We start from the raw sequence: 24761 nt of genomic DNA on the forward strand, positions 1-24761 counted from the left end.
AATGCATTAGGCTAAACAACGCGCAAGTATACTGCTCTTTTACTGCTGTTAGTATCTTTACGTTTTCAAAGCACATGGGCCAATGTATAAACTAGTTTGCTGAATACTCTGAAGAGGTGCTTCTCAGAGTTGAATACATTATCAATGAAAGAATTCAACTTCGTGATCGGTATTTTTGAACCCACAAAGTACACTGGCATTGCTACATAGTATGCTGTTTTCCTTGAGCTAGCTAGTAGTTAGGCTTCTTTAAATAAGTGTAAATACATGTATGTGTGTATGAGTATGTGTATGGGTGTATTTGCGTGTGTGTATATGTTGATGTGTATGGGTATGCCCAGATGGTCTAGACACATACACGTTTGGCCCCGCCCTTAAAGTAGGCCAATGTCCTGGACAGTGGGCTGTTGGGCCTCAGCTCATGGTAATGTTGTTAGCAAGCCATCTGTTGTTGTTGTTCTGGAGGGCAAATCGTCTGGTTATCTTCCATTCAATATCAATTCAAGTAAAATCCAAATTTGCTGCCCCCCTCGGAATTACTGTATTGGTGATTTTGCTTCAGACAATCTATTGTAATTTTCAATGGCTAAAAATACGAGCCCAAAACGCGAGCTCTAAGTAGTTTCAAAGCGAACTTGCTCGGCTCTATGCCCATTGGCTTCGTCCGCTAAATCCATACGTGTTTGTTCAGAAAGCACGGCTCTCGGCATTGATTATTTTCTTCGCTCAGCCGAATAATACGAAATTACGCGTACATACAGTAGTGACGAACGAACTCTTGCCTTTCCCTTCTCATACATGTTATCACACACTTGTTCTTCACCTAAAATGAAAACGAGCGCACTTTTTTTTGAATTGGAGTTGGTTCGGCTTCGTTGATCAAAGAAGCCAGTGCTTAAATCAAGCAGTGAAAACGATGAATACTCGCATTAATTTGCTTATCGCTGGAGTGGCATACAAAAAGCGCTTATTCTTGATCATCTTGACTTTAGTGCTCTTCAGTTGGACCTATTTTTCGGTAATAAAGAAAAGGAACTTACCCACTTTGAGCAACTCTCAATTGTTGGATTTCAAATCCATGATCCAAGATATGTGGCAAGACGTGGTGTCGAGAAATCCGAAGCAGCTGGCCAATTCCAACACTTCTCAACCCTCAGTGTCCATCAATGTTATGACTGGAAATGAAGTGCCATTCGATCAATTAAAAAAGATCCTCTTCTACACGGATTGCTATGGTGGTTGGGATTACTTCATTGGCGCTACTGGACGAGAAGCTTTCATAGTGTTGGGATGTCCAGATGCTCCATGTTACGTGACCAGCAATCGCTCTTTGATGCCTTTGGACCAATTTGATGCCCTTGTCTTTCATCCACGGGCGAATTCGTTTGCTATGGCCAACATGCCCAAGATTCGATCACCTCATCAGCGATACATCATGTGGATCATTGAGTCGGGCTGTTATCCAAGTCATGCTCTTCGTGAGTAGGAATGTTTTTATTTCTCAATTCAGGGGCAAATTCATTGAAACAACAATGAAAAAATAAGTTTCCTGCGAACCTGATGACTGGAATCAAAAGGCACAAGACCTTTAAAACGAATTAGATTTGTGGACTAGATCTGATGGGACCTCATGTTCAACTTTTCAATAGCTTTTCAAGGTTGCGCAAAGGGTCTCTTGATTATTGGAATGAGCGAGAAAGGAATGTTATACATAGATCGGCAATGGATCAATGGGACAATGGCACACATGTGACCCTTAGCACAAAAATGTAAGTTCCAAGTACGTCGATATTTGATTTTAGTGATGGCGTTTACATTTATTTCTCAGGAGGTTGGCAGTTCATGAATGAAAAAATGAACAATTTTACTGCGATTGAAAGCTTTTTGTGGCTCTCAGGTTTTTTCTCGCCAAGTGGATCTTAAGTGTGTATTTTGAGATTCTACGTAAATTTAATGATAATGCATTTTGTTTAAACGACCAATTTTTCTAGGAAACATAAATGACGAGGTTGTTGGGAACTACACATCAAGGAGATGAATGATCTCATTCTTGGGCCAGTTGTAGTAATATTTTGTATTTATTGGGGTGTGCCAGACTCAAGTGAAATTGGATAGAAAGATGATAGAAATATATAAATAAATGAAGAGACAACCCCAGGATTTCCCATAAGGCATTCAGCTTGTTTCCATGGGAATCCTATCCCAGCCAATACAGGGCATAGGCCCGATCATTGGCTTTGTCACACCCCGGATTTTTTTTTGTTTCCATTTGCCTCAGTAGTCCCTTGTGATCATGTCAGCTAAAAAGCGGATCCCTTGCTTTCGAGATAGGTTAAAATCGAGTTCAGAAGTTGATTGTTGGTTAAATAGATTGAAAGTGTGTGGGAATGAATAAGAAGGAATTCGCTGATACCAAAAGTCTCCCGACCAAAAGGCAGATTAAAATAAACATGGCCATCCCGTTTAATTTTATATGAGTAGGAGTTCAGAGTGGAGGGAACGGTTTCGTTTTTACAATCGCACATAAACATGAGCTTATTCACTGAAGCTAAATCTTGCAACTTAAGTAATAAAAATCGGACAAGTATGAGCACGTGTTATAACATAACCTGAACTATCCACCTGACGGCCTTTCTCTGAAGAATGCTGAGGTTTTGTATGGCGGAGCCATCCCCAAAGTACTCCTCACTATAATCCATTCTTGTCCGAATCAGAGCATTATATAACAAGAGCCTAATGTAAGTTAGGATGGTTCTATTTGAGAGGCTTAGCGTCAATAAGATTTTTCGATCAGTTTTAGCCACAAAAATGATATTTTCTTTGCACATCAAATTTTCATCAATGTGAATGCCTAAGAACCGAATGGGTTTCTCCACACGACCTATCCCAACTTGTTGAATTTTTATTTTGTTTAAAATTTTTTTAAATATATTGAAAGCAGAACTGATTTTATTTAGTCCCAGGAAGATAACTTTTGACTTTAAAGCCAGTCGATTGCATTTAAAGTACTTGTCCAAATTTTCTAGCTAATGACTAGTTTCCTCTTCCATAAATTTAAGATCGTTACCGAAATCTTGTAAAGTTGTGTCGTCTCTAAACATAATCACTTGAAATTGAGTCGCATGTTGGAGATCATTAATGTACACAAGAAATAATAGAGGTCTTAGTATGCTGCCTTGGGGTACTCCGCAAGTTGTCCCAGTACATTCTGAGAAGCTATTGCCAATTGGAACTTGCTCCGGCCTTTTTGATAAGTAATTTCCAATCCAACAATGTATTATTCATATTGATAAAAGTATTCTAGTGATCCAAGCCCCATGATTTTTCTTTTGCACGGACTTGAGCCCGATTCTTTAAAACCAAGGAGTGAATCTTCAATCGAGAAAAGGTCGTACTATACTACACAAGTTGGATTTTTCTCAATGTAAGATTACAAATTCTTATTCCTGACCTTGTCAGACGACAAAACATTTTGAAAGGGGCTTTGGATACCACTACCTTACGCGTTCTAAAAAAGATTCCACCCCTGACCGACCTTGGCATACATTTGTTTTCTGTATTCGACACATCGTAATAAATAAATCAGAATAAGATTCACTTCTTCACTTTAGAAAAAGGGCTTTCAACCAAGAAATGTATTAGACCTAATAGATAGATGGTAATCAAGAAACATCCTCTCTATATTGATGTTTTTAAGGATTGACCTAATCATCACCTAATACACGTAGTCAACACACTATGGATGAGTTTGGCTTTTCAAGCTACCGAGTTCGAAGAAAAGTGTAAGAACTTGTCTGAGTCTCTTTTTATTTGGTGACAAATATCGTTTCCAAAAATATTGAAATGAAATGTGCATATGTAACTCAATTTTGTCAATTTCATCAAGGCGGTAAACACAAAAAGGGGTTTTAGTATTTCTTTGATGTTTACTATAACAATACATTAATAGCGTATAATCAACATGAATTGTAGTTCCAGAAAAAGGTTGCACTTCAATGTTAAGTTAATATTTTGAGAAAAGGCATTTATCCGGACCTTTTCAAGTTTCTTGGTGATTGAAAAAGTTTAAAGTTCTTTCAAGATATAATAGAATAGAATCAGCCAATTTTATTGACTGCGTGCTGTACAAAGTTTTCATGGCACTTTACTTCAATTTTCCGATTAATTTCATTGAGTTGGAGGTTATTCTGGATAAGTGGGTGCATTTTCGTATCAAAATTGACAGTACAGTAAAAACGGTAGAATCCAGATCTATCTACAATTGTATTTGTGTAGTAGGTCGCTTCAAAAAATGAGACAGTTCAAATTTCCGACTTTTCCACATCTCCTCAATATTCGTTAGGTTTTTAACAGTGATTCTTGAAACTCTAAGAATTTCTCCGCCCAAACTGCCAACCGACGAACACTTTCCGATCATGCGAGAGTTCTGTAAAATCTTTCGGCCAATTGAAATTCAACGGTTGTGAAGGTTTTTGCAATCCTTGTGAGAAATGTCCGAGCATGTTGATCATTTTTTAACTTTAATGGACCCATGATATGAAACAGAACCATATTCAAGAAAAAAGACAATGCTTGATATAAGACGTAATGTTATGGTATCCACTCTTCAAAATTTCGCCAATCTCCTTCGCTCTACTTTCAGATGATAATGTACTGTTACCTGTAGCCATATTGATGTATGCCTTTCGCATTATGAGTATGCCCCACCCATTTGGGCTGAAATTAGTTCCTCAAGTAAGCAGATGTGCGAACAGGTCCAAAAATGATTCACCAGGTACATTAAAGGTATGAGAGAGCTCTTCTATTGGGAGAGATTTAAAAAAAAGTTGGGACGGACTGTACAGTGTTCAGAGAAGGTACGAATAGTATCTGATACTGTACGTCTTCAAAAACATCCATGAGCTTTGTACCGACCAGGATTCAGGGTCAATTCTAGTGACCGTAGAGGCTTAATGTGCATTTTGAGAGCACTTTCAAGCCCTCGAGAATCCAGGCTAGTTCGAACAATGAAGTCCACATCTCTTCTTTCTCGGGCTCCTTCATTGTTTGATTTGCTTCCCTCTAATATTCGTAGGGAATACGTAAGCCTTGTTGATCCGGTGCATGGAGGTCTCAATTTAACTGGAGGTCTATCAAATTGTCGCTGTATACCCCGGTAGGCTTTGATCCCATTAGGAAACGGGGCTAAAAAGATGAGTTAGGCCTTACCNCTTTCTCGGGCTCCTTCATTGTTTGATTTGCTTCCCTCTAATATTCGTAGGGAATACGTAAGCCTTGTTGATCCGGTGCATGGAGGTCTCAATTTAGCTGGAGGTCTATCAAATTGTCGCTGTATACCCCGGTAGGCTTTGATCCTATTAGGAAACGGGGCTAAAAAGATGAGTTAGGCCTTACCTTGAATCGGTTTTCATCCTCCATCCTGTTTAAGAGGTTGCTGCTGATCATTTCCAGTCAATATAGTCCAATTTTCGCGTATATTGTTGTTTATAATTCAAGATGCTTGACATTGGAATTCCAGGATCGTATTGTAATTGGCCCCTTTTTCGCTCTGTAGTTAATAAAACACGTCTGATTCACTTTCAAGGAGTGCTTGGATGTTTCTGGCAACCACTGACATCAAAAATATTTTGGAACTGCACCTTAAAACTAGCCATGTTCCTCCCTATTAGAGTCTCTACTCCCTATAAGTTCTTCGAATGTTTATGGCGGGGGAATTTGCCTGGCTTGGAGAGCGTGACCATGATTTTTTCAATTTCTGGTCGGGAGATTGAGTTCAATGGTTTCTATAATTTCCGTTATGCTATTAGGGTACATTTGTCGGCGTCAAATATGTCCAGTGTAACGTTGTCGATGTCCGGTGGCATCTTTCAAGTCAGACTTAAACAAATTTTTAGATAGCATTCCAGATCAATCCTACATTCAAGGACTAGCTCGGTCTGCCAAATCAAATTTGTTGGTAGACCAAATATCATTTAAAAACTAAAAGATAAAAATATACATATATAGGCTTTCATTTTGATAGTATAGTAATGGTGATTAAATTCCCTGTACCTGCAGGAAAAGCCCATGAAAAACCAAACCAAACAAAATAGAATCACTTGTAATAGGACATGACTTATTCAATTTTGAACCCTTCCAGCTAAATTCGACAACTTTTTCAATTGGACCATGTCCTATCGATTGGACTCGGACATTCTTCAACCGTATGGAACATTCAAGGAAATCCGCCCTCTCCCTCAAAAAGCTGCTCTCGATTCTTATATTGCCCAATTTGGACGTGATCACACATTTTTGGCGAAAAACAAGACAAAACTGGCGGCTTGGTTTGTCTCCAATTGTAACACAGCTGTCAACCGTGAAGGATACGTGGAAGAGCTGAAAAAGTACATATCTGTGGACATTTATGGTCGATGTGGACATCTGAAATGCCAACAAAAGCAGCCTGACAATTGCCTCAATATCGTTGACAACGATTACAAGTTCTATCTAGCTTTCGAGAACTCGCTAAGTTTGGATTATGTCACCGAAAAGATGTTCAAAGTGATGGATAAGAACGTCATTCCCGTAACTCTGGCAAGTAATCAACGTTTGCCTTTGCCCAAGCATTCAATTATTGATGCTACCAAATTCAGCCCCCAAGATTTGGCGTCCCATCTTAAGGAGATTGATACCAACGATGCGCTTTACGCAGAATATCATTGGTGGAAGAGCTTCTATCGGATCGAAAAAGGCAATAAAGTGAACAACTTTTGCCAACTCTGCCAGAAACTCAATGATCCCAAGGATCCACCCAAAACATATCAAAGTATGCAAAAGTGGTGGGTGAATGACGCCAATTGTTCCAAATGGTCTCAGAATCGAATCATCAAGGCATCACCGTGGCCCATGTAATGACCTAGATGTAACTTGGCTTGGGCCTTGATTCTTATTATGTATTAGTTCTTAAACTTGTTCTTTCTTTCTTTCTTGTAGGAGTAACGGTTGACAGACGAGGAGGCCATGGGCTAAAGATTCTTCAAAAGATCCTTTGGTTGCCAAACACAATTACCTAATTATTGAATGCATTGTTAGTTATTCGCGCCGTTTGTATGAACACATCTGGAAAATAGATGTCCAAGCAATTGTTGACAGACACTCAGGAGGAGACTGAATATGACGGATTTCAATGAGGCCCGCGGTCCAATTTTGAGCGGCTTCAGATGAATTTGCGATCCTATGGCTTTTGAAGCTAGTTTTGGTATTGCGTTGGCACACACAGTTTTCTGAATTTGGGGATGTTTGACGTGCTTTATCATCTTCCAAAACTGCACCATCAGTGTAATGAGAATTTTTTTCAATATTTGTCACATTCTTCTATCTTTTCAAGTTGAAGTTTAGTACTAGAAATTAGAGTTTGATCCACATGTGGTAAGAAAGTTGGATAGAGCCGTCTTACACTAAGTATAGTGTCCAAATGGAATACTAGGCATTGTATCATGAAAGAAGATGTGAAGAGCAGTTTCCTAGCGTGGGAGAGGACCTTGGTTCGAATCTCTTCCTAGATTTTTTTCAAGGAAACTTTTAGACGGAACCACACCCTACAGACGGGGAATAAATCTGACACATGGCGGCTGGTTTACGCTAGCCGGATGAAAATTCAAGACGACTAGTTTGAAAATCTGACAAGTGGTAAAAAAAAAAACAAGCCACTGCACAAAGCCGTTGGTGAGAAAATTGCATTGAAGTGGCAATTCTTTGAACACTCATTTTTGGCCTTATGCCTTTGCACGAACTTGAGGGAAATGTTTACCTTACAATATTCATGTACGAGTATATTACGGCTCTTAATTACCATGAATTTGGTCGCATAAGTTGCATGCATGAAGGCTATAAGCTTGGTCTTTACAATTCAAACCGAGGCCATTTCGGTTGGGGAGCGGCTGAGATTGATTGAACTTATTAATCAAAAGTTGGCCGAAGGCGTAAACCTCCATACAATTTAGCGTCATTTCATTGATTCCAATGCAGGGTAGATCATGGTTTTACTTCTCCAGCAATGGGTTGGATTACTAGTCAAAGAAAATGACTGATGTTGAGTCCAATTGTTGAACAAGGTACGGGAAAGTCCACAAAACCATTGCCAAAGCCAAGCGCTAAAAACCTCTTGGGAGTCAGGCTTTTTAACGAAAACATCATGAACGATTTTATAAACAAAGGTTTATTGTTATTTCTTGGCTGAAATTGCATCATGAATTGCAGAAAAATGTTATATCTTGCAGTTAGATTCCAAAATTTGCCGATGCAATAAAATTGCAGATAAATCTGTAATGTGCAAGTTTTTTCGTATAATTTTCAAAATTTACTGGATGCAAGTTTTGGCCAGCCCTAGTTATTACTAAATTCCTGTCCACCCTGAGGGCATACCCAAGACAGCAATATCAACTCCATTTGGGTTGTGGGCATTTCAGTTAATCATAAAATAAAAAAACCACATACGCTAACAAGTTAGTCCACTCGATCATTTGTGTTCTACTTAAAATTCATCCTTAGGTGGAAGGTGAGAAAACTTGTGAGGAGAAGGTGAAAAAGGGGAGACAGGTGCTGTCTCTTCTTCCTAATACCCCTGAGATATCAAAGGGAGAATTAAGGCCTCCATTAAGCATGTCCAAATGTAAAAAAGAGTAAAGTGGTCCAAGAGGTCAGGTCGAGCCCGAAAGTATTTTTATCTAATGCAAACTCGAAGAGAAAGACGAAATAGCCTGTAGGGTACTCTGAGGTCGATGGTGAAGCCATAGACAATGTAGAGGTTATGGCTAAAATGCTTGGAGATCAGTTCTCTAATGTGTTGTCAACCCCACTGAGTTTAGACACAACAGCTCATTGCTTTAACAGATGAGTCTGTTGAGATTCGCGAGGCCAGTCAAGTTGAGTTATTAAATGATCTTGCACTCACAGATCAAGATGCTTTGGAGGCCATCAGGAACAAGAGGGTTTCTTGTTCTCCTGGTCCTGATAGTGTGACATCTCAGTTTCTGATGAGATGCTCACAGGTTCTTGTTCCTGTTTTCTCGTACTTATTGTGTTGAGTCTATGGGAAATGGAATCTGCACTTGATGAAAAGATTGAGGGAGTACCAGCGATATAGTTCCGATGTCTTGATGGCTATCAAAGGTGTTCTCTACTATTGCGTAGTTTATATTGAACTCCTATGAATTGTCAACTTTTATGAATGAAAATACAGTGAACAAACACTCGTCTCCGACTCAACTTGAATTACAACAGGTTATAAGCTCACTCCTATTTTCCCCAATTCCCCCTATACAATTGAAGAAATGCCTGGTGAGCTTGGGACTACAATCATGACTCTCGACTGATCCGTTTAACCTAGAGGACCCATCTGAAAGATTCAGTGCAGGATGGCATTGATAAAGGATGGGCTATAGAGCATTGTGTCGGGGCATGGAGTCTGGAGTAAATATTGCCCCGGATTCGATTCAACACCAGGGGAGGCATGCCCAAATTTGTGGGTTAGGAACGGCAGGTAGCGATGGAAAACACCGACTTTGAAGAAAGTTTTGCCATTTTCTACCATGTCATGATAGAATGGGGCACAAAATGACAGAAAGGGGTAGAAAATGGCGGAAAGTGCAGAAAATGGGGAAGGTGGTCCTAAATGGCCGCGGGTCATTGAAATGCTCGACCTAAATAAAAAGCTAGTTTTCTTTTTTTAATAATTTCTTATCCCTGGCCACAGGGCATTGGTAATTGTTGTCCCGAGTGTGGATTCATCTCTCCTGTACCTGGTAGGTGACCCAACGGATCCAAAGTAGGCGTGGAACCCCTGCGAAGCCAATTCCAGAACTAGAAGTCAACTTAGGCAAACAAGGCGAAACTTAGACATCGGTTGTTTCTGTATCGTTTGTAAGAGGATCATGGTCTTACACAAGATCGCATTCAAAATATTTTGGAGGTTTTTCATCAATTGGCAGCCATTGGAAGTCCGGTGGATGATGAAGAACGAGTGCTTGGTCTGCTGGCAAGTCTTCCTCAAAGGTCCGACACTCTTACTACTGCACTGGAAAGTCATCTAGAGATCCTGGGGTGGGAGGTGGTCACAGGGCGGTCGTTGAACGAGGAGAAGAAGCAATCCAATTCCTCAGACCGGGCTGATGAGGCTGGAAGAAGCTTTGCAGCTCGTCAAGATGGATGGAAGTGTTTCCGACGTGGCGGTGTTGGTCAGATCTGGAAAAAATGCCCTTCTCCAAAACGTTCATCTGAGGAAGACTTACATAGCCAGGTTAATGAGTCTCAATTTGGGGATCGTTTTGATGGGGAGGGATTTTGACTTACACACCATGTGTCTGCGTGCACCTTTGTGTCCGGTGAAAGGTGGATTGTGGCCTTTTCTTTTTAATCCAGGCGAGTAACATCCCATAAAGTAGTTGTAGGTAAAATGATATTCTAAAAGACGAATTCTAAACCAGACTTAATACTATGGCCCGAGTGTGAACATGCCATGGTCGCGACCGGAAGCAAAAAAGTCGGATCACCTGAACCATTCATTTTATTCTCAATGAGCACTTCCCAGAATAGCAAGATCAAGTCAAAAACATAAACTTGACTGAATTTGAGCCCAAAAGGCTTCCTAAAGGAAGTTACCCAAATTGAGGAGGACATTAGCAAATGTCAAAACTACTGCACCCATCGTTAGGTTCAGAATTGTCGCCTTATTTGTATTATCCGTAGTGGTAGGCAAAGGTGTGGTGGTCGAAGTTGTTAGTTCTGGTTTTAACCCAATCCAAATATTAGAATGTTCGCTGTTCACCACAGGATCCAAAAAGTTCCGGTTGTCCGTCAAGCACCCGACCCAATCCAGATCTCGAAGGGTGTTGCCGCCAATAGGCTGTCCCTCGAGAGTGCCGAGACAGCTGGCTGAAATGATCTCAAAATCTGGCAGAGGCTTATTTTCGTCAGACAACAAAGGCTGATGGTGGTGAACCAATTGGAAATATTTCACGTCCTTGGGAAAATATTGATCTTCAATCGATAACTGACACGACCAAAACGAGTTTGTCGGCGTGGAACAAGTCAGTGAGTTCTCATCCACCAGAGTGACGTTGGCTAGGATGTTGGAGTCATCTAATAAATTGACTAGATAAGCACCATATGGGTTGATCCCGAAGCGAATTGCTAGATTGTCCTCATTAGTGAAACTAGCCCAAACCGATTCATGAGGCAAGTCAAATAGCTCATCATTGGGTCCTGTAAAAAATGTCATTAATAAACAGCCGTTTAGAATGGATGTGTCAAGCAATCTTTTAGAGTCACCTGGTTGCTGTTGAGTGGTAGGGATGTCATAATTAACTTGACCAAGTTCGGAGACTGTCACATTAAATATTAATTTTCCATTTGACCGTTTTGTTGAGAAATTTGCACCAAATTGTGCCTTTTTCGTGCACCCATAAGCCTCATGAACTTTGTACCTAAGAATCAATTTCAGAATTATGGACGGAAACATCATACAGTGGAATTCAATTCTGACTCACATGTTTGAGAATGATTGGGGGGTTGCTTTAGCTTGAATCCATAACTCAGATTCCTTAAGGTTAACCAGACCAATCTCACCGAGGTCAATTGACTGGAAAGCGTCAAGGTAATGGAAGTTAGGTTCCGTTACGCCCGAACTTTCTTCATCGACCGGGAACAAGGATTCGTAGTGAGTGATGAGTTCACCATTTTCCATCTCTCCATGCACGGCGAATGCGTTGAACTTGGTGATATTCGCGGGAAGGTACTCAGTTGGGATCGTCACATTTCCGGTCCAAACACATCCTGGTTCCGTTTGTTCATGACAAGGATTATTAACCTCCACTTGATCCCCCAGGAAAGGCAGGTAAGTTAAAAGGTCGTTCCGAGACCCGGACAATAGAATGTTCAAATATTGCCCGTTTGGGGCCAACTCCATCTCCAGGTAATCATCATTCTCGTTCAAGAAAAACACCTCAACCACCTGTGAATGGGTTCAGTTGAATTTGGGTCCATCTCACAACATGTTCCAACTCAAGGAAATTAAATATTTTTTCTTTACATGTGAAACTGAGACTTGCCTCAAAATCATAAATGGCCTCTCCAGGTCTTTGGGGACAAGTGTCTTCTTGGACCAAATTGGTGTTTGGATTGGTTGAATTGAAATATGGAGCCTCCATAGACACTACCAGCTCTTGGTCGGAAGATAATGAGAAAGTAATGTTAATGGGGGCATGATGGACATCAACTCCGTTCCATTCAGTTTCAATTGAAAAAGATAGGTCGCCAGAAACACTACAGCAAAGTGCTAAAAAGCAGATCGAGGGACGGATCAATCCCATGATAATTTTGAGGGCAAATATGTGTTGTCTACAATTTCGTTCCAAGCCTCTTGATTGTTAAGAGTAAGTGACAGAAAGCTAATATCGTCAATGCATTCAAATACTGTAAGCCTCAGAAATTCAAAGCGATAAGAGTCAATGATAATAATCATAACGTGGACCCCTAAAAGTATGGATTAGTGAAACAAAGAACAATAGTCCTTTTCATTAAGCAGAGGAAGCGCCCTCTGCTTCGTCTAGGTGATGAAAAACAAACGTAGAAACGAGAAAATACGCTGTAAGATGCCAGACTTTATCAAAAGAGTATTAAATGAAAGATGTATTTCCAAAGTATTGTGACATGTAGAATAAGCCATCAACTCTTTTGGTAGTGATTTCAAATTCGAATAATTATGACAAGTAAATAACAATTTTACAGGAGGTTGGATACTGTATGATGACTGTGATGCCGACATAGTTAAAATGTTTGACAATATCAACCGGGCTATTGTTGATGTGGAAAGATGTGGGAGGTAGACGACCTCTATGGAAAACCACGGCCTTCTTCTTGGTGTTGTTGACTTGAAGGCCTTTCCCTTGGCAATAGCGGTTGAGTGCATCAATGGAATTTTGCAATTCCACGGCTGAATCAGCCAAGAGAGCCCGGTCTTCTGGATATTAGAGATATGGATGGATGAGTGGTTGATGGAGGGGCCTTGGTGTGTTAGAGCTTCGGGCAGGTCGAATGCATAACTAACCTATTTTCAGTCTTAAAAACATTGATCAATTTCGACATGAATATTTCACCTCCATTTGGCCTTCAACAGGGAGATCCACTATCGCCAAGTATTTTCAAGACTGAAAAAAGTTTAGTTAATTGAAAAGTGGGGAAGGAAACGAGGAAAAGAGGTGGACCCCGTGTGGAAGGCCAAATGGAGGTGAAATATTCATGTCAAAATTGGTCAATGTTTTCAAGAGTTATATTGAAGATTTATTACCCCGTTCCCGTACTACCGGGTGTTCGCGAATCTCTTTCCGTTTTTTGCGCTTAATTTTTGAGGTTTTAAATTGGTATTATATGGTTTCATTATAAAATAGTGAGGCTTGGGGAGACTAAAAGCTTTCATTTGCGTGGTTGAAATCAATTCTATGACAACAAACAACAGAGTTATGTTAACATGAAGGAGCTACGTAAAAAGATAATCACGCGGGTTCTAGCTGGGGACAAGCAAAGAACATCGCCGAGAGGTTCCAGGTCACCCCCAAGACGATTTACAATATCTACAAACTTTACCAAGAGACTGGTGTGTATGCCAAACGAGAAAATGGTGGAAGAAAGCCATTTAAGAGAACACCAAGGCTCATTACTCGTGTGAGGAAGAAAATTGAGAAGAATCCCAGAGTTGATGTCAGGAAGTTGGCCAGGGACATGGGCATGTCGCCCTCCACCATGAGCAAGGTCGTCAAAAATGATCTAGGATTGAAGTCAAGGGTCCTGGTGCAAGTTCAGACCCTTAGGGACCCTCAGAGAGCCAAGAGAGTGAGCAGAGGCAACAAGATCGTCAACTTCCTAAAGTCAAAACGGACCGGTGTTACTCTCTTGTTCAGCGATGAGAAGAACTTCTCAGTTGACCAGCATATCAACAGGAGAAATGATCGGTACCTTGCCAAGACTCCAGATGACGTCGACCCAAGTATCAAGAACATCAACAAGTCGACATTTCCTGCAAAAGCCATGTTTCTTGGTGTTGTTGGTGCTGATGGTGGAAGAGCTCCTCCAATTTGAATGGAAGGAACCTTAAAGGCTGCCCAATACCTCAAAATCATGAAAGAAATTGTTCTTCCATGGACAGATATGTGTTATGGTCGTGGGAACTATGTTTTTACCCAAGACGGGGGCTCTTGTCACAACAGCAAGCTCGTCCAGAGGTACCTGAAGAAGGAGCTGGGGTCCAGAGGATTTTGGTTAGCGGAATGTTGGCCCCTCAACCCCCAACCTGAATCCATTGGACTACAGCATCTGGCCGCACATCGAGGGCAAGGTCTCGGCCAAATGTCACCTAAATATCAAGAACCTGAAGTCAGCAGGTGAGAAGGCCTGGAGCGACATGTCCGAGGGTTACGTCTTTGACGTCTGCAAGGTCTTCAGGTCCCGTGTCGAGAAGTGCATCGAGGTAGATGGCGGAATTTTTGATAAATGAATTGTAAAATGGCATTATAATAACTTATATTTTATGAAATAACCCCCTAGAACATGTTTTTGATAAAGTAGACCTTATTAAAAATTGGTCAAAAAACCGGAAAGGGATTCGCAAACACCCGGTAAGATACTAAGGAAGCCAATTCAGGCACTATCTGACATGGTTCGGTTTAAACAAGTGTATATTCATTTTTTTCAATTCACAATAACCCACTGGCTTCGATCGGCGCAACAGGAATGTGCTTTTTTGAGTTTGCAAGCCAATGAAGATCGCTAGCGAGCACTATCCCCTTGACGAATTAGAGAGCTTTACATGTATTTACTAAAGGATCACCTCACAATCTTACCAAAAACTAGCCAAGTGCAGTCTCTTTGTCAAGCATACGTGGCCTTATTACCTTTATTCACAATATTCATATCTACCAAAGCTGAAAAAAGATCCAAATTTCTAGCGTCTGGGCTTCAGTTTGTGACTTACCAGGTTAACTAAGAGACTCCAAACACCATTAGATTATAGCCACCTTTCAAGCAACTCGATATCAAATGATAAATAGAATGCAATGATACAAGAATTAATGTGGAAGCAATTTCAAAATTATTCATTCCTTATTTTTGCTGATTGTTTACCCTTGTGACGGCGTCATAGTAGAATTATCATGATACTGTCAATTTTTAAGAATACGATTTACAATCGTCAAAGATTTCCCGATAGTTCGTTACTATGTTTGAGTTTAAGCATTACAAATGGAAGACACGTTGATGTTTTCATTCCAATGAAACACCCTTTCCAAGAAGATTGGGATTCATCTTTGTTCGTAATGTTTCAAAAAGGTATTATCTTATAATTTGCCTAAATTTCCACTCACAAGGTGTGACGAATGGGCCGGGAAGGATAACTCTTGCATGGATGCATTTGGAAAAATATATGAAGATCAAAAAATCCATCAAGGACAAATCCATGCTTACAATGTACCTTTATTCGGAATAATTTCCTAGCAATTCGATCATGGCTTTTAACGTCGAATAACTCGAATAACGAACGGTTTACGACGAGAATATCGAGACATGAAGAACGCTAACCTCGTTTATAACAATTGTTTTATATTTGTGTTTTAACATGGTCAATTAAGGGACTATTGTTAGTTTTGGTAGTCCAATTTGGCGACATCAAACAAGGAGAATTTAGTTAATATGAGGAGAGATGGTACGACGTTTTGGTTGCGATACCTGGTTCTACTTTAACTACTGATACGAGCAACAAAGCTGAGCCGGATCCGTGTTGCAATCGTAAGCTCGAGTGAAACATTCAGCTGGGATCTTTTGGTACACGCCAGTCTCAGGTTGAGCTAGGATGGCATCTTTTTGGGCTCCAACAGAGTAGGCGGGAAATTCGTCTTCGTCATATTCATAATATTCCACTTGTTCGCCACCCTGTTGGCTGTAGGGAGACACTTGTTGGTAATCGCTTGCGATGGGAGCCACTCCCCCCAGGTTTCCTGAGACCAAATCCACAACAGTGACCGAAGGCACCACTCCGGCGTCCGCTGGAGCCTCTGAAAATTGATTCTCGGGCTGGTCTTCAGTGTCGAGGACGGGATAATTATCTTCCAGGATGGATTGCTCGGTGGGTTCGGCCTCTTCAATCAATTCGCCTTCGAAATCCCCTTCGCGCTCGTCTTGAACGTCTCTTATGGAGGGGTGCTGTTCCTGCCCTTCTTCTTCAACCTCCTCTTCAACCTCCTCGTCTTTGATACCGTCTTGTCTTTGGTCCAAAATGGCCTGATGGTGTTGGTCGTACTCAGCCTTGTTCTCAAGGGGAATGTTTTGGTTCTCTGTTGCCAGCTTCTCGGTTTCTTGTGCCTCCTCGGCTCCCTGCACCTCACCTTCAGTTGGCTCTTTTTCGGACGGTTCTGTCTCCGTGACCAAGGCTGCGGCAGCGTCTTCTTCCTTGTGCTTGCAACAGTGGTGAGTGGGCTGGGTTGTGCAATCGGTGACTAGCCGGGTGCAAAGCTTGGACATGAATCCACCTGGTTTACGAATGGGAGAAAAGCTTGGCCTTTTGGGTTCACTCTCAGGATTGGCAGGTTGCTCTGGGGCCACTGAAGGTTTCTTCATAGAAAAGCTAGGTTTCCGTCGGAAGAGGGATCCACTTTGAGGTTGGGCGATGGGCGGGCTTTCATCATTGTCTGATTCAGGAGATTCTTTCGTTTTTTGAGTGGCCTCCGTTTGGGGAGGTTCCTCTTCCTCGGCTGTTTGATTTTGCTCTTCATTTTTCTCTTCCTTCTCCACTTTAGTAGTACTGCCTGGTAAACGGAAAGGTCTGATCCTGACTCCTGCTGGCCGAATCAAATTCAGAGAGTTCGGTGGTACTCCGTCTTTTGGGGGCAGAGGAAATCGACAGCATGTGTGATCCTTTCGCTTCTCGCAATTCAATCGGAAGCCCCAACAGTATGCTGGAGCATATTTTTGGGGTTTCTCTGTGGTGCCGATGAAGGCCCCTTCATCCTCAGAGTCCTCTTCAGCTTGCTTGGCTGTTTGAGCGTAAGAAAGTCCCACCAATAACACGAGCACTAATGACAAGGTAGTCTTCATGTCGAGGGAGAATCCTGGAATGGATGGTAGGTGTCAGATTTAAGAGCTATTATACAACATATTTGGAGAGAGAGGAAGACCTGCCAAACCACTTGGTAGTAGAGTGAGCAATCCACTTCATCCCCCTAATCATTGTTGAACCAATTGTCAATTGATTTGAAACAAGTTATAACCAGTTTCACCCAAGGCATGGCCAAATCAGCACAACACATAATGCGAGCTAGGGGGCTATTCTTTGTGAAGGTCCTCAAAAAAAGCTCAACAATACCTACTAGACGTGTCGTGTCGGCAACAAGAATTAGAAGCTTGGGGTTTTTTTCTCCACCAACCTGCAGACGAAATGGAGCTCTAACTTACTTGGATCGTTTTGGGTGTAAGACTAGGTTTTGATTTGGTTTGTGCTAGTACTTGACGACGAAAGAACGTCTCGGATACTGTACCTTGTATTGTCTCTGTCTCTCACTCTCACTCTACTTCGAACTTGAGGATGGGTAAAAGTGAACTGAAAGGAGTCATCACTGCAAAGAAAGACGCCGAGGGCTAGGCAAGGAAAAGGTGCTGGTGACCATGATCATCATGATGACGATGATGATGATAATGATGATGATGGTCGTCGTGCGAGTAGCTGCGGTGGTGGCATTGGTAGTGATCTTCTAAAGATACCTCAGCTCATACTTTTCCTCGGGATGCATTCGAGACCAGGCCAAGCATAAGCACGCACACAACGTGGGAATCGCAAGATGACATTCAAAAATTGCCGATTTTGAGTGCCAGTGGAGATTTTGTCATTTACCTTGAAGACGCCATCATAAGCACGCTGTGAATCAAATATCTGCCAAGGCTGAGTCGATTCAATAAGCCTCACGTTCCCATGGTTATGACTTTAAAACAACCCACCGAAAAAGTCCCTTTAGAAATGTCGTAGTTGCATGGGGTCCCATCAAGCTAAAATCGACAAATCCATACCAAAATTCCACTTGCAGCGGCGCCATCTTCATCAGCATCATGTGCTTCTCCACCTTCACGACCAGGACCAACTCCTACCACGACAACCACCACCACCACCACCACCACCATCATCATCATCATCACGATACCTTGTTCAGGAGATGAGCGTATGAACACCATGACCAGTTTCTCGCTCGTTTCTCGCTCGTTGGGTGGTGAGGAGAAATTGAAAGTTTTCTCCGTGTAGTAACACCCAGCTCAAGTCCGTGGACAAAATAGCACGGAGAAACCTGGCCGGAGATGCACGGAGACACATTCAAGCCCAACCATCACCTGCGTTGGTTGACCTGGCTGTGTATGCAGCCAAGATGAGGCTAAGTTATGTCGTTTTGAGGCGAGGCCTGTGTACGTATGCTCTTTGGTTGATTGGCTTAAAGGAGTTCGTTAATGAATAGCTGTGACGGATAAACATAGGGATTCATTTGTAAGATCGATGCCGGAACTTGGCCATGTTGCACTACCATTTTTCTATGAGAGAGGGGAACTTGGATATATTGCTCAGGTTTTGAACCTAGTTTTACCGAGTTCAAAATAAGGGTAGCTATATATGCTCTAGGCGTTCAGATGGCATCTATTTGAAATGTCAAAGAGCAAAAACGACCTGAAAATTGTTCTCGTTTTGGAGGTTCCAAGCTTTGAATGAAGGAAACCTTCTTAGCCAGGGAGCAATTTAGTTGTGGTACATGTTTTTAGTGTTTCCCTAAAGGCCACTGTCACTAATGTTTCGAAGGACCTAGATCCAAATTTTCTAGAGTGTGTTCTTCAAATGGTAGAATTGTCCTAAATGAACACTCTGGAATAACTAAATTCCACTCTCTTTCCTTTCAATTTTCCATTACTGAATGTACCTTGAATGGAATTGTTACTCGTACAATAGGCAACGAGAAATAGCAGTTTATTATGCCTGGGAGTAAATTGAACAAGGACACATATCATACCCCTTTAACAAACATCGGCTGTGTGTACTGTGCTATTGTAGGTGTACACACCATACTTGACGAAGACCTTTATATCCCATGTCTTTTCCAAATGGATGAGAGGGTATGACGAACGTAGTTGTAGCGTTCCTCAAAAAGAACTTCATGGCAATTGCAATAGGCTGTTCGATGACGTTTTTTGGTTTGACAATTTACAATCGAACCGGCTCAAAATTGGCAAACCCTCGTGCTCTTGCAACATCAGACCAAAACTCTTTGTTGACAGCTTTCCTCTGCTCCAGATGCCGAGCTTTATATCATTCACCACTTTTAGCTATAAATGACATTTTTGGATACAATCAGTTCCTGAAGATATCAAGAGCTGTTCATCTTGTGAAAAAATGTTAATGCAACACTACCAAGGCTCGTGGAAAAACGTTGTCAATTACGTTTGGGTTGCTTCATAATTGTAGTTACTCAAATACTGTACAGTTGTATCTAGCTCATTAACAACTTTAATTTGAATTCAATTTGATATGTGCATCAAATTTGATCGATTACTGACAAGAAATTTAAAAATATCATTGAAACTATCGCTCACTGCCAAGGAACATTTTCTTGGCAGGTAAAAACCAGTAGCGAAAACTTTTTTATTATTTTTTGAAGTTCAGTGAGAACTATTTGTCGGGCATAGGGCATGTCAAGTGAAGGAAATTCAAGGAAAAATGTGGTCCTGACTTTGGGCATTTTGGGGAGGGAGAATTAAGACAAACATCACAATCAACTCGCACCATTCGCCCATTGAATTTTCAATAATCGAGTGATTTTGAGTGAGCTGTGTTACAAAACCCAACTAAGTGAACAATTTCAGCGTGATTCGGTGAACACACTATCAAATTGGCTCAATATCACAATGCTATTTGTTTAGACAAGCATATAAAATGCTGGCTGGGCATGTTGTCTTTGATTTTACTCCATGGAATAACGTCAGCTGTTCATGAACGCGTTCACTTGACAGGCCCTATTCAGGACATTGTTCTTGATGGCGTCCATGTTGTCTGATGTCTGCCATTGATTGCTTATCCCAGGGCTAACCAACCCCAGAAGTCAAGCAATTTTGTCCCCCGGTCACTTCCCAAAACCTTCTGCCCCCACGGCCTCTGGTCCCAGTAACTCCTAAAAGAAGTGCAATGCTAGAGGTCAGGACATCTTGGAGGACCTCGGGACGAAGATCCTGGATTTTTGGCACACAGTTCCCAAGGAACGATGAGAAAATACAAAAGGTTTGCCTTAATGTCGACCCCAAATGCATACGGAGGCGTGAATATCTTATGTATGGAATGAGGAATCCAAACTGTGATGTTGTGTATGGCCTACTCCCAATGAATCCAGTATACGTACTATGTGAAATTCCCAAGGTGTCAATACCGTACTTCCTGTTTCTTTTATTTATGCAAACTTGTTATTTGTCATCCCTTTCATAATTTGCAATCTGTCAAATTCTACTCATGTCGAGGACAGAGCGAATGAATAAATGAATGACAATGTCAACAAAGACACCCAAATTATCGGTTGGAACGGCCTTCATTTTGCTCGATGCAAATCGGAAACCAATCTTGTCAATTTCGATGAAAAATACACTTCCAACAAAATTGTCATCTGTAAGCTAAATTTCAACACTATAAAAGGAATCACTGACATTTTGAGATCGCTCGTCTCCCGAATAAATGATAAAAATAAATGCTAATCATAATACAACGTGCAGACTTTTGGTACCGTCTTTATTCATAGTTCACTTTAATAAAAAGTGGGCATTTCCAATGATGAGACTATTGAATTCACCAAAATATCCTTATCCTTCAAATCTCGAACAAACAGGATCCTGTTAATTCCATTATCTACTTTCCTAAGCTTTACTTGTTGTCGGAGACGACAAAACCATTTGATTGTGGCTTTAATGTCCACGTCATATGCATAGAATGCAACATTTTTTTGACACATTTACGACACATCTTTTAGCTTGAGCCACCTTGTAAGCCGGTTGTCACTCGGGCTTATGGGATTACTTTCTTCTTGGGTGACTAATCTGCAGCACGGATGGCTTTGAAATTTCGACGCAGAACAATCCACGTAATGAAGACGCCAACAATTGTCTAGTAACGTAGAAGCCACCTCCGGGCTACCGTTATAATGATATTCAGGAATCCTCACCAAGCGTTTATTGGTGGCATGCGAGTATTGCACATGGCTCGAAGTGGGAGAAGCCGGAGCTGGAAACAGACTTCTTGCCTCTGGACCTGTGGGTTGGCTCCCGGGCCAAGGATATCCTCGCCATTTCAAGTCTGCACTGCCATCCATAGACCGGGCACGGGCCACCAAGCCAATGGGCATGCGAAAGCGGCAACAAGCATGGTCATTCACGAAGCGACAAGGTACTTTGATCTTCATGCACAAGGCTCGATTATAGCCCACGTGGGGTTTGACCTCGTGGAATTGGAGGCCGAAATAGCGATTGGGTCGATAGAAGTTCTTGCGCTTGTTCTTGGGAATGCCTCTTCGATGACCCCCTTTGAATTGGGCCTTGCTCACTTTTAAAGGCTTGGGCTCTGGTCTAAAGGGAGCTTCATTTGGGATGTCGTCTTTATCGGGCACGGAGTCGTCACCAGAAACAATCGTTGTGCCAAGGTCATTGTTACCCCAAAAGGCTGAATTTGACTTTGTCGGTGAGAATGTAGGCTGAGGGGGAGTAGTTGTTAACAATTCTAAAGTAGTAGTGATAGTAGGAGGACTAATGGTGATAATATCGATTGCTGTTGTCCCGATACTTGTTGTTATGGTTGAAGTAGCGGTGGTTGTGCTAAAAGTTGTGCTGGTAGAAGTAGTGGTAGGAGTAAACACACTAGTTCGGGTCGTGGTTGTGTTTTCTTTTAAGAGTTCGATAAACTCTATTGGGCTCTTATCCGAATGAATGTTTCGAGAATACTTTCGCCGATTGTGTCGTATGACCCGACAGCAAGGCAGATGCCTTTGTTGAGAACAATCGATCATCTTTCTCGTGACTTGGGTTAGGCACAGCCAGAATTTGGTTTTCCTCTCCAGTCCACTTGCGACATCCACAGAGACGTGAAGAAAGACCAGGAAGATGATCACCAGAGCGACGCAATATCCAAGATTGACCCTGAAAATATTGCCAAATCATCAAGTCATTTCAAAGAGAATTTGCTTGTGTGCAATGAATAAAGAGTCAAAGAAATAGAAACGGACACTGCCATTGTTGACTCAAGATGACACAACACCTCCTTTTTCAAAACCTGAAGGGCCGATAGAAAAGTACGCGAATTAGGGCAAAGTATTGTCGTCTAGCCATGATTGGTACTCTGGGTGTATTTTTCAAGGTTGTAATGGTACGCAAACTCTTCAAGAATGATACGCTTTTGAGTGAAACCTGTAATCAAGCAAGTGCAAAAATGTATAATCCGTTTTGCACTCTCTGTCCTCATTTTCACATTTTTCTTGCGAGGTTCCGGCTTCACGGTTTTTTCCCCATTGAAAGGGAGAGATGATTTCGCTTCATTCATTTTGGCTCAATTAGGGAATTTCTAGAACTGTTTCGATCTTCTTGGAGTTTGATCTGAATGGTTGGGATTCAGTTAGCAAAAGTTTTGAGTTAAGGGCACGTCTTCAAGTCTAAGAGCATGTGCATGCAAACACGATCCGAAATTAGCCTTGAATAGTATTTTCCGTTTTTCTCTTCATTGTCAGCAGGAATATTTATTTCATGTAACGTTAGGGACAAAAGCAAGTTATCCTTACCTGAGAGCTTTTTTGAGGTTCATGATGACACTGAGATTCGCCAGAAGAAGCTGTGGAAATATATTATTCAAGGATGATCAGCCTCATTTCTAAGGTTCCTTCGTTTCCTCCGCACTATTTGAACACACCAGGGTTATCTATCCTGAGCCAACAAACGAACACATTGTACGAACTACGAGAAATTCTGAAGCCATAATGCCGCTTCTGTTCGACAACATCACAAAGTCCATGTGTGAGTGAAAGAACTGAACAGACTTCGTGAATGCAACCAACTGATGATCCTGATAATTCTTTTCATCATACACTGAAGCACCGTCTTCGGTTCTCTCCTCGAGTTGTTTCCCTCTTACTCCTTTTTGGAACGACACAATATAAGAGAGTCAGGTTAAATTGATGAGGCCACCCAGAGAAGAGCAACAGCTGATTGCATGTCGGAAAAGGGTTTCTATAATCAGAGCAATTTTAAATTAGAGTCTACCGAAATGAACCGACACGAGGCGGGATTTTAATTTTTTTATAGACAAGAAAATATAAAACATTGGAAATTTTACTTTTACTTGTATGCTTTAGTTCTCAAATTTTTCATGATGTGAGATATAAAGAGATGTGCCGCAAATAGATTCAATTCCGATGTAATAAGAAATATGATACAAAGCACTGGCACTTCTCACTCCAATCAAATAATTGTAAAAGAAATGTAATTTATGCACTGTTAAGAGAAAATGAAAACCGATACCAAAGGTATATACAAATATATTCACAAAATTCTTTGGTTTTTTTGAGTGAATCACAATTGATATCATTGATCTTTTCCTTGTACACCTACTATCAATGGATTATAAGCAATCATAAGCAGCACTCTTCTTTCAACTAAGGTGTTAAGACAAGTTCTTTTGCCATCTCTCAAAGTGGCCTTTCGTTAGAAGAAAATGACAACTTGAAATGGAAGAATGATAACCTGGACTACAAGTAGAAAAATTCAGTGCAGGGTTTGTGAACTAAATATATTTCCCACACACTAAACTAAATCACTTGTTAAGGACAACAAACCTGCCTTGATGTATTGACTAAAACTGCTGGCACAAACCTGTGCCATTGCATAGAGTAAACAATTATTTAAGTTATTGGTTTGTTTGTAATTGAGCCAGGATACAGTTGTGTGGTGCCAGAACAACACCACAAATTTATTCAAATAAATGTAACATGGCTCAGCCACCCAAATTTTTACAATCTATTGGCATAATTGTGCAAATTGGCTGTAATCTTCATGTGTAAAAAGGGGGGCGTACTTTTATTTCTTCCTGCTGTTCCTTTGCTTCACCAGGCCTATTTGCTTTTCATCTTATTGGTTGGGTCTCATGTTTTCTTAGAACTTGAAAAGATTAAACATTTTTGAAAGAATCGGGCCACGTTCAAGATTATCTTAAAACATTGCGTCAAAAAAGACTCTCTTTAGACACAATTTTTAACTCCCGCTTTCAAATGCTCGCTTTACCAAACAAGCCAGCTCTTCTTCATATATAGTGTCTTCCCTCCAACCATTAAAAGTTAGCCTGACTCTCCTGAATGGTTTGTTCAATCGTTACAATTAGAAGAAGTTTCCCTCAGACATTCGCAACTCGTAATAAATAATCTGAACTGGGGTCCAGGATTTGCTTGTATACGTTCAAAGTCTTCCTTTTGAACTTTTCCTGGTCAAGCAGACACCCTCTTCCATCAAAGAAAAAATGAAACAACCTCAACAGAAATGTTTCCACGGGCAAAGTTGAATTCTCCGAAAGTTTTCAAAAAAAATTGATGTGGCTGCTTGAGGCGTCTGTTGGTCATTCCTTGCCATTAACTCTCTTGTTGTAAAGCCAAATGTCGTTGGTTGAAAGTTTTGTGTGATGGTGGTTCCTTGGAAGG

General features: G+C 41.2%; 4 protein-coding genes across 6 annotated transcripts; 1 reads left to right on the forward strand and 3 right to left on the reverse strand.

The window, feature by feature from the left end:
- The first annotated feature begins 760 nt into the window (after positions 1-760).
- LOC131880182 (alpha-(1,3)-fucosyltransferase C-like) lies at positions 761-7134 on the forward strand. The gene is made up of 3 exons (XM_059226726.1): positions 761-1478; positions 6140-6887; positions 6973-7134. The coding sequence occupies exons 1-3, from the start codon at positions 917-919 to the stop codon at positions 6983-6985; spliced, it is 1323 nt and encodes a 440-aa protein (XP_059082709.1). The 5' UTR covers positions 761-916; the 3' UTR covers positions 6986-7134.
- A 3391-nt stretch (positions 7135-10525) lies between these two features.
- On the reverse strand, positions 10526-12429 carry LOC131880180 (uncharacterized). Its single transcript, XM_059226722.1, has 4 exons — positions 12087-12429; positions 11526-11989; positions 11308-11462; positions 10526-11241 (listed from the first exon to the last, which is right to left on the reverse strand). Exons 1-4 carry the CDS (start codon positions 12345-12347, stop codon positions 10625-10627), a joined length of 1497 nt encoding a protein of 498 aa, XP_059082705.1. The 5' UTR covers positions 12348-12429; the 3' UTR covers positions 10526-10624.
- Positions 12430-15496: 3067 nt separating this feature from the next.
- On the reverse strand, positions 15497-18353 carry LOC131880181 (eukaryotic translation initiation factor 5B-like). 3 transcript variants are annotated; one of them, XM_059226723.1, is made up of 2 exons: positions 18216-18353; positions 15497-17132 (listed from the first exon to the last, which is right to left on the reverse strand). In XM_059226723.1, exons 1-2 carry the CDS (start codon positions 18244-18246, stop codon positions 15769-15771), a joined length of 1395 nt encoding a protein of 464 aa, XP_059082706.1. In that variant the 5' UTR covers positions 18247-18353; the 3' UTR covers positions 15497-15768. The 3 variants fall into 3 exon arrangements, with proteins under 3 accessions (XP_059082706.1, XP_059082708.1, XP_059082707.1); XM_059226725.1 differs by lacking the exon at positions 18216-18353 and adding an exon at positions 17559-17665; XM_059226724.1 differs by lacking the exon at positions 18216-18353 and adding an exon at positions 17476-17580.
- A 2487-nt stretch (positions 18354-20840) lies between these two features.
- Positions 20841-23228, reverse strand: LOC131880184 (uncharacterized). The gene is made up of 2 exons (XM_059226728.1): positions 22857-23228; positions 20841-22221 (listed from the first exon to the last, which is right to left on the reverse strand). The coding sequence occupies exons 1-2, from the start codon at positions 22877-22879 to the stop codon at positions 21045-21047; spliced, it is 1200 nt and encodes a 399-aa protein (XP_059082711.1). The 5' UTR covers positions 22880-23228; the 3' UTR covers positions 20841-21044.
- Between the last annotated feature and the right edge of the window lie 1533 nt (positions 23229-24761).

This window comes from Tigriopus californicus, chromosome 5, assembly GCF_007210705.1.
Source record: "Tigriopus californicus strain San Diego chromosome 5, Tcal_SD_v2.1, whole genome shotgun sequence".
NCBI lineage: Eukaryota > Metazoa > Arthropoda > Copepoda > Harpacticoida > Harpacticidae > Tigriopus > Tigriopus californicus.

Excerpts from the sequence above, each read along its gene's own strand:
- LOC131880182 (XM_059226726.1), top strand. The coding sequence starts at position 917 with ATGAATACTCGCATTAATTTGCTTATCGCTGGAGTGGCATACAAAAAG. Across the intron at positions 1,479-6,139 it reads TTATCCAAGTCATGCTCTTC|CTAAATTCGACAACTTTTTC; the intron begins GTGAGTAGGAAT and ends GAACCCTTCCAG.
- LOC131880180 (XM_059226722.1), bottom strand. The coding sequence starts at position 12,347 with ATGGGATTGATCCGTCCCTCGATCTGCTTTTTAGCACTTTGCTGTAGT. Across the intron at positions 11,463-11,525 it reads CCCCAATCATTCTCAAACAT|GTACAAAGTTCATGAGGCTT; the intron begins GTGAGTCAGAAT and ends ATTGATTCTTAG. Across the intron at positions 11,242-11,307 it reads TACCACTCAACAGCAACCAG|GACCCAATGATGAGCTATTT; the intron begins GTGACTCTAAAA and ends CATTTTTTACAG.
- LOC131880181 (XM_059226723.1), bottom strand. The coding sequence starts at position 18,246 with ATGGTGTTCATACGCTCATCTCCTGAACAAG. Across the intron at positions 17,133-18,215 it reads ACGCTCATCTCCTGAACAAG|GATTCTCCCTCGACATGAAG; the intron begins GTATCGTGATGA and ends CATCCATTCCAG.
- LOC131880184 (XM_059226728.1), bottom strand. The coding sequence starts at position 22,879 with ATGAACCTCAAAAAAGCTCTCAG. Across the intron at positions 22,222-22,856 it reads AACCTCAAAAAAGCTCTCAG|GGTCAATCTTGGATATTGCG; the intron begins GTAAGGATAACT and ends CAATATTTTCAG.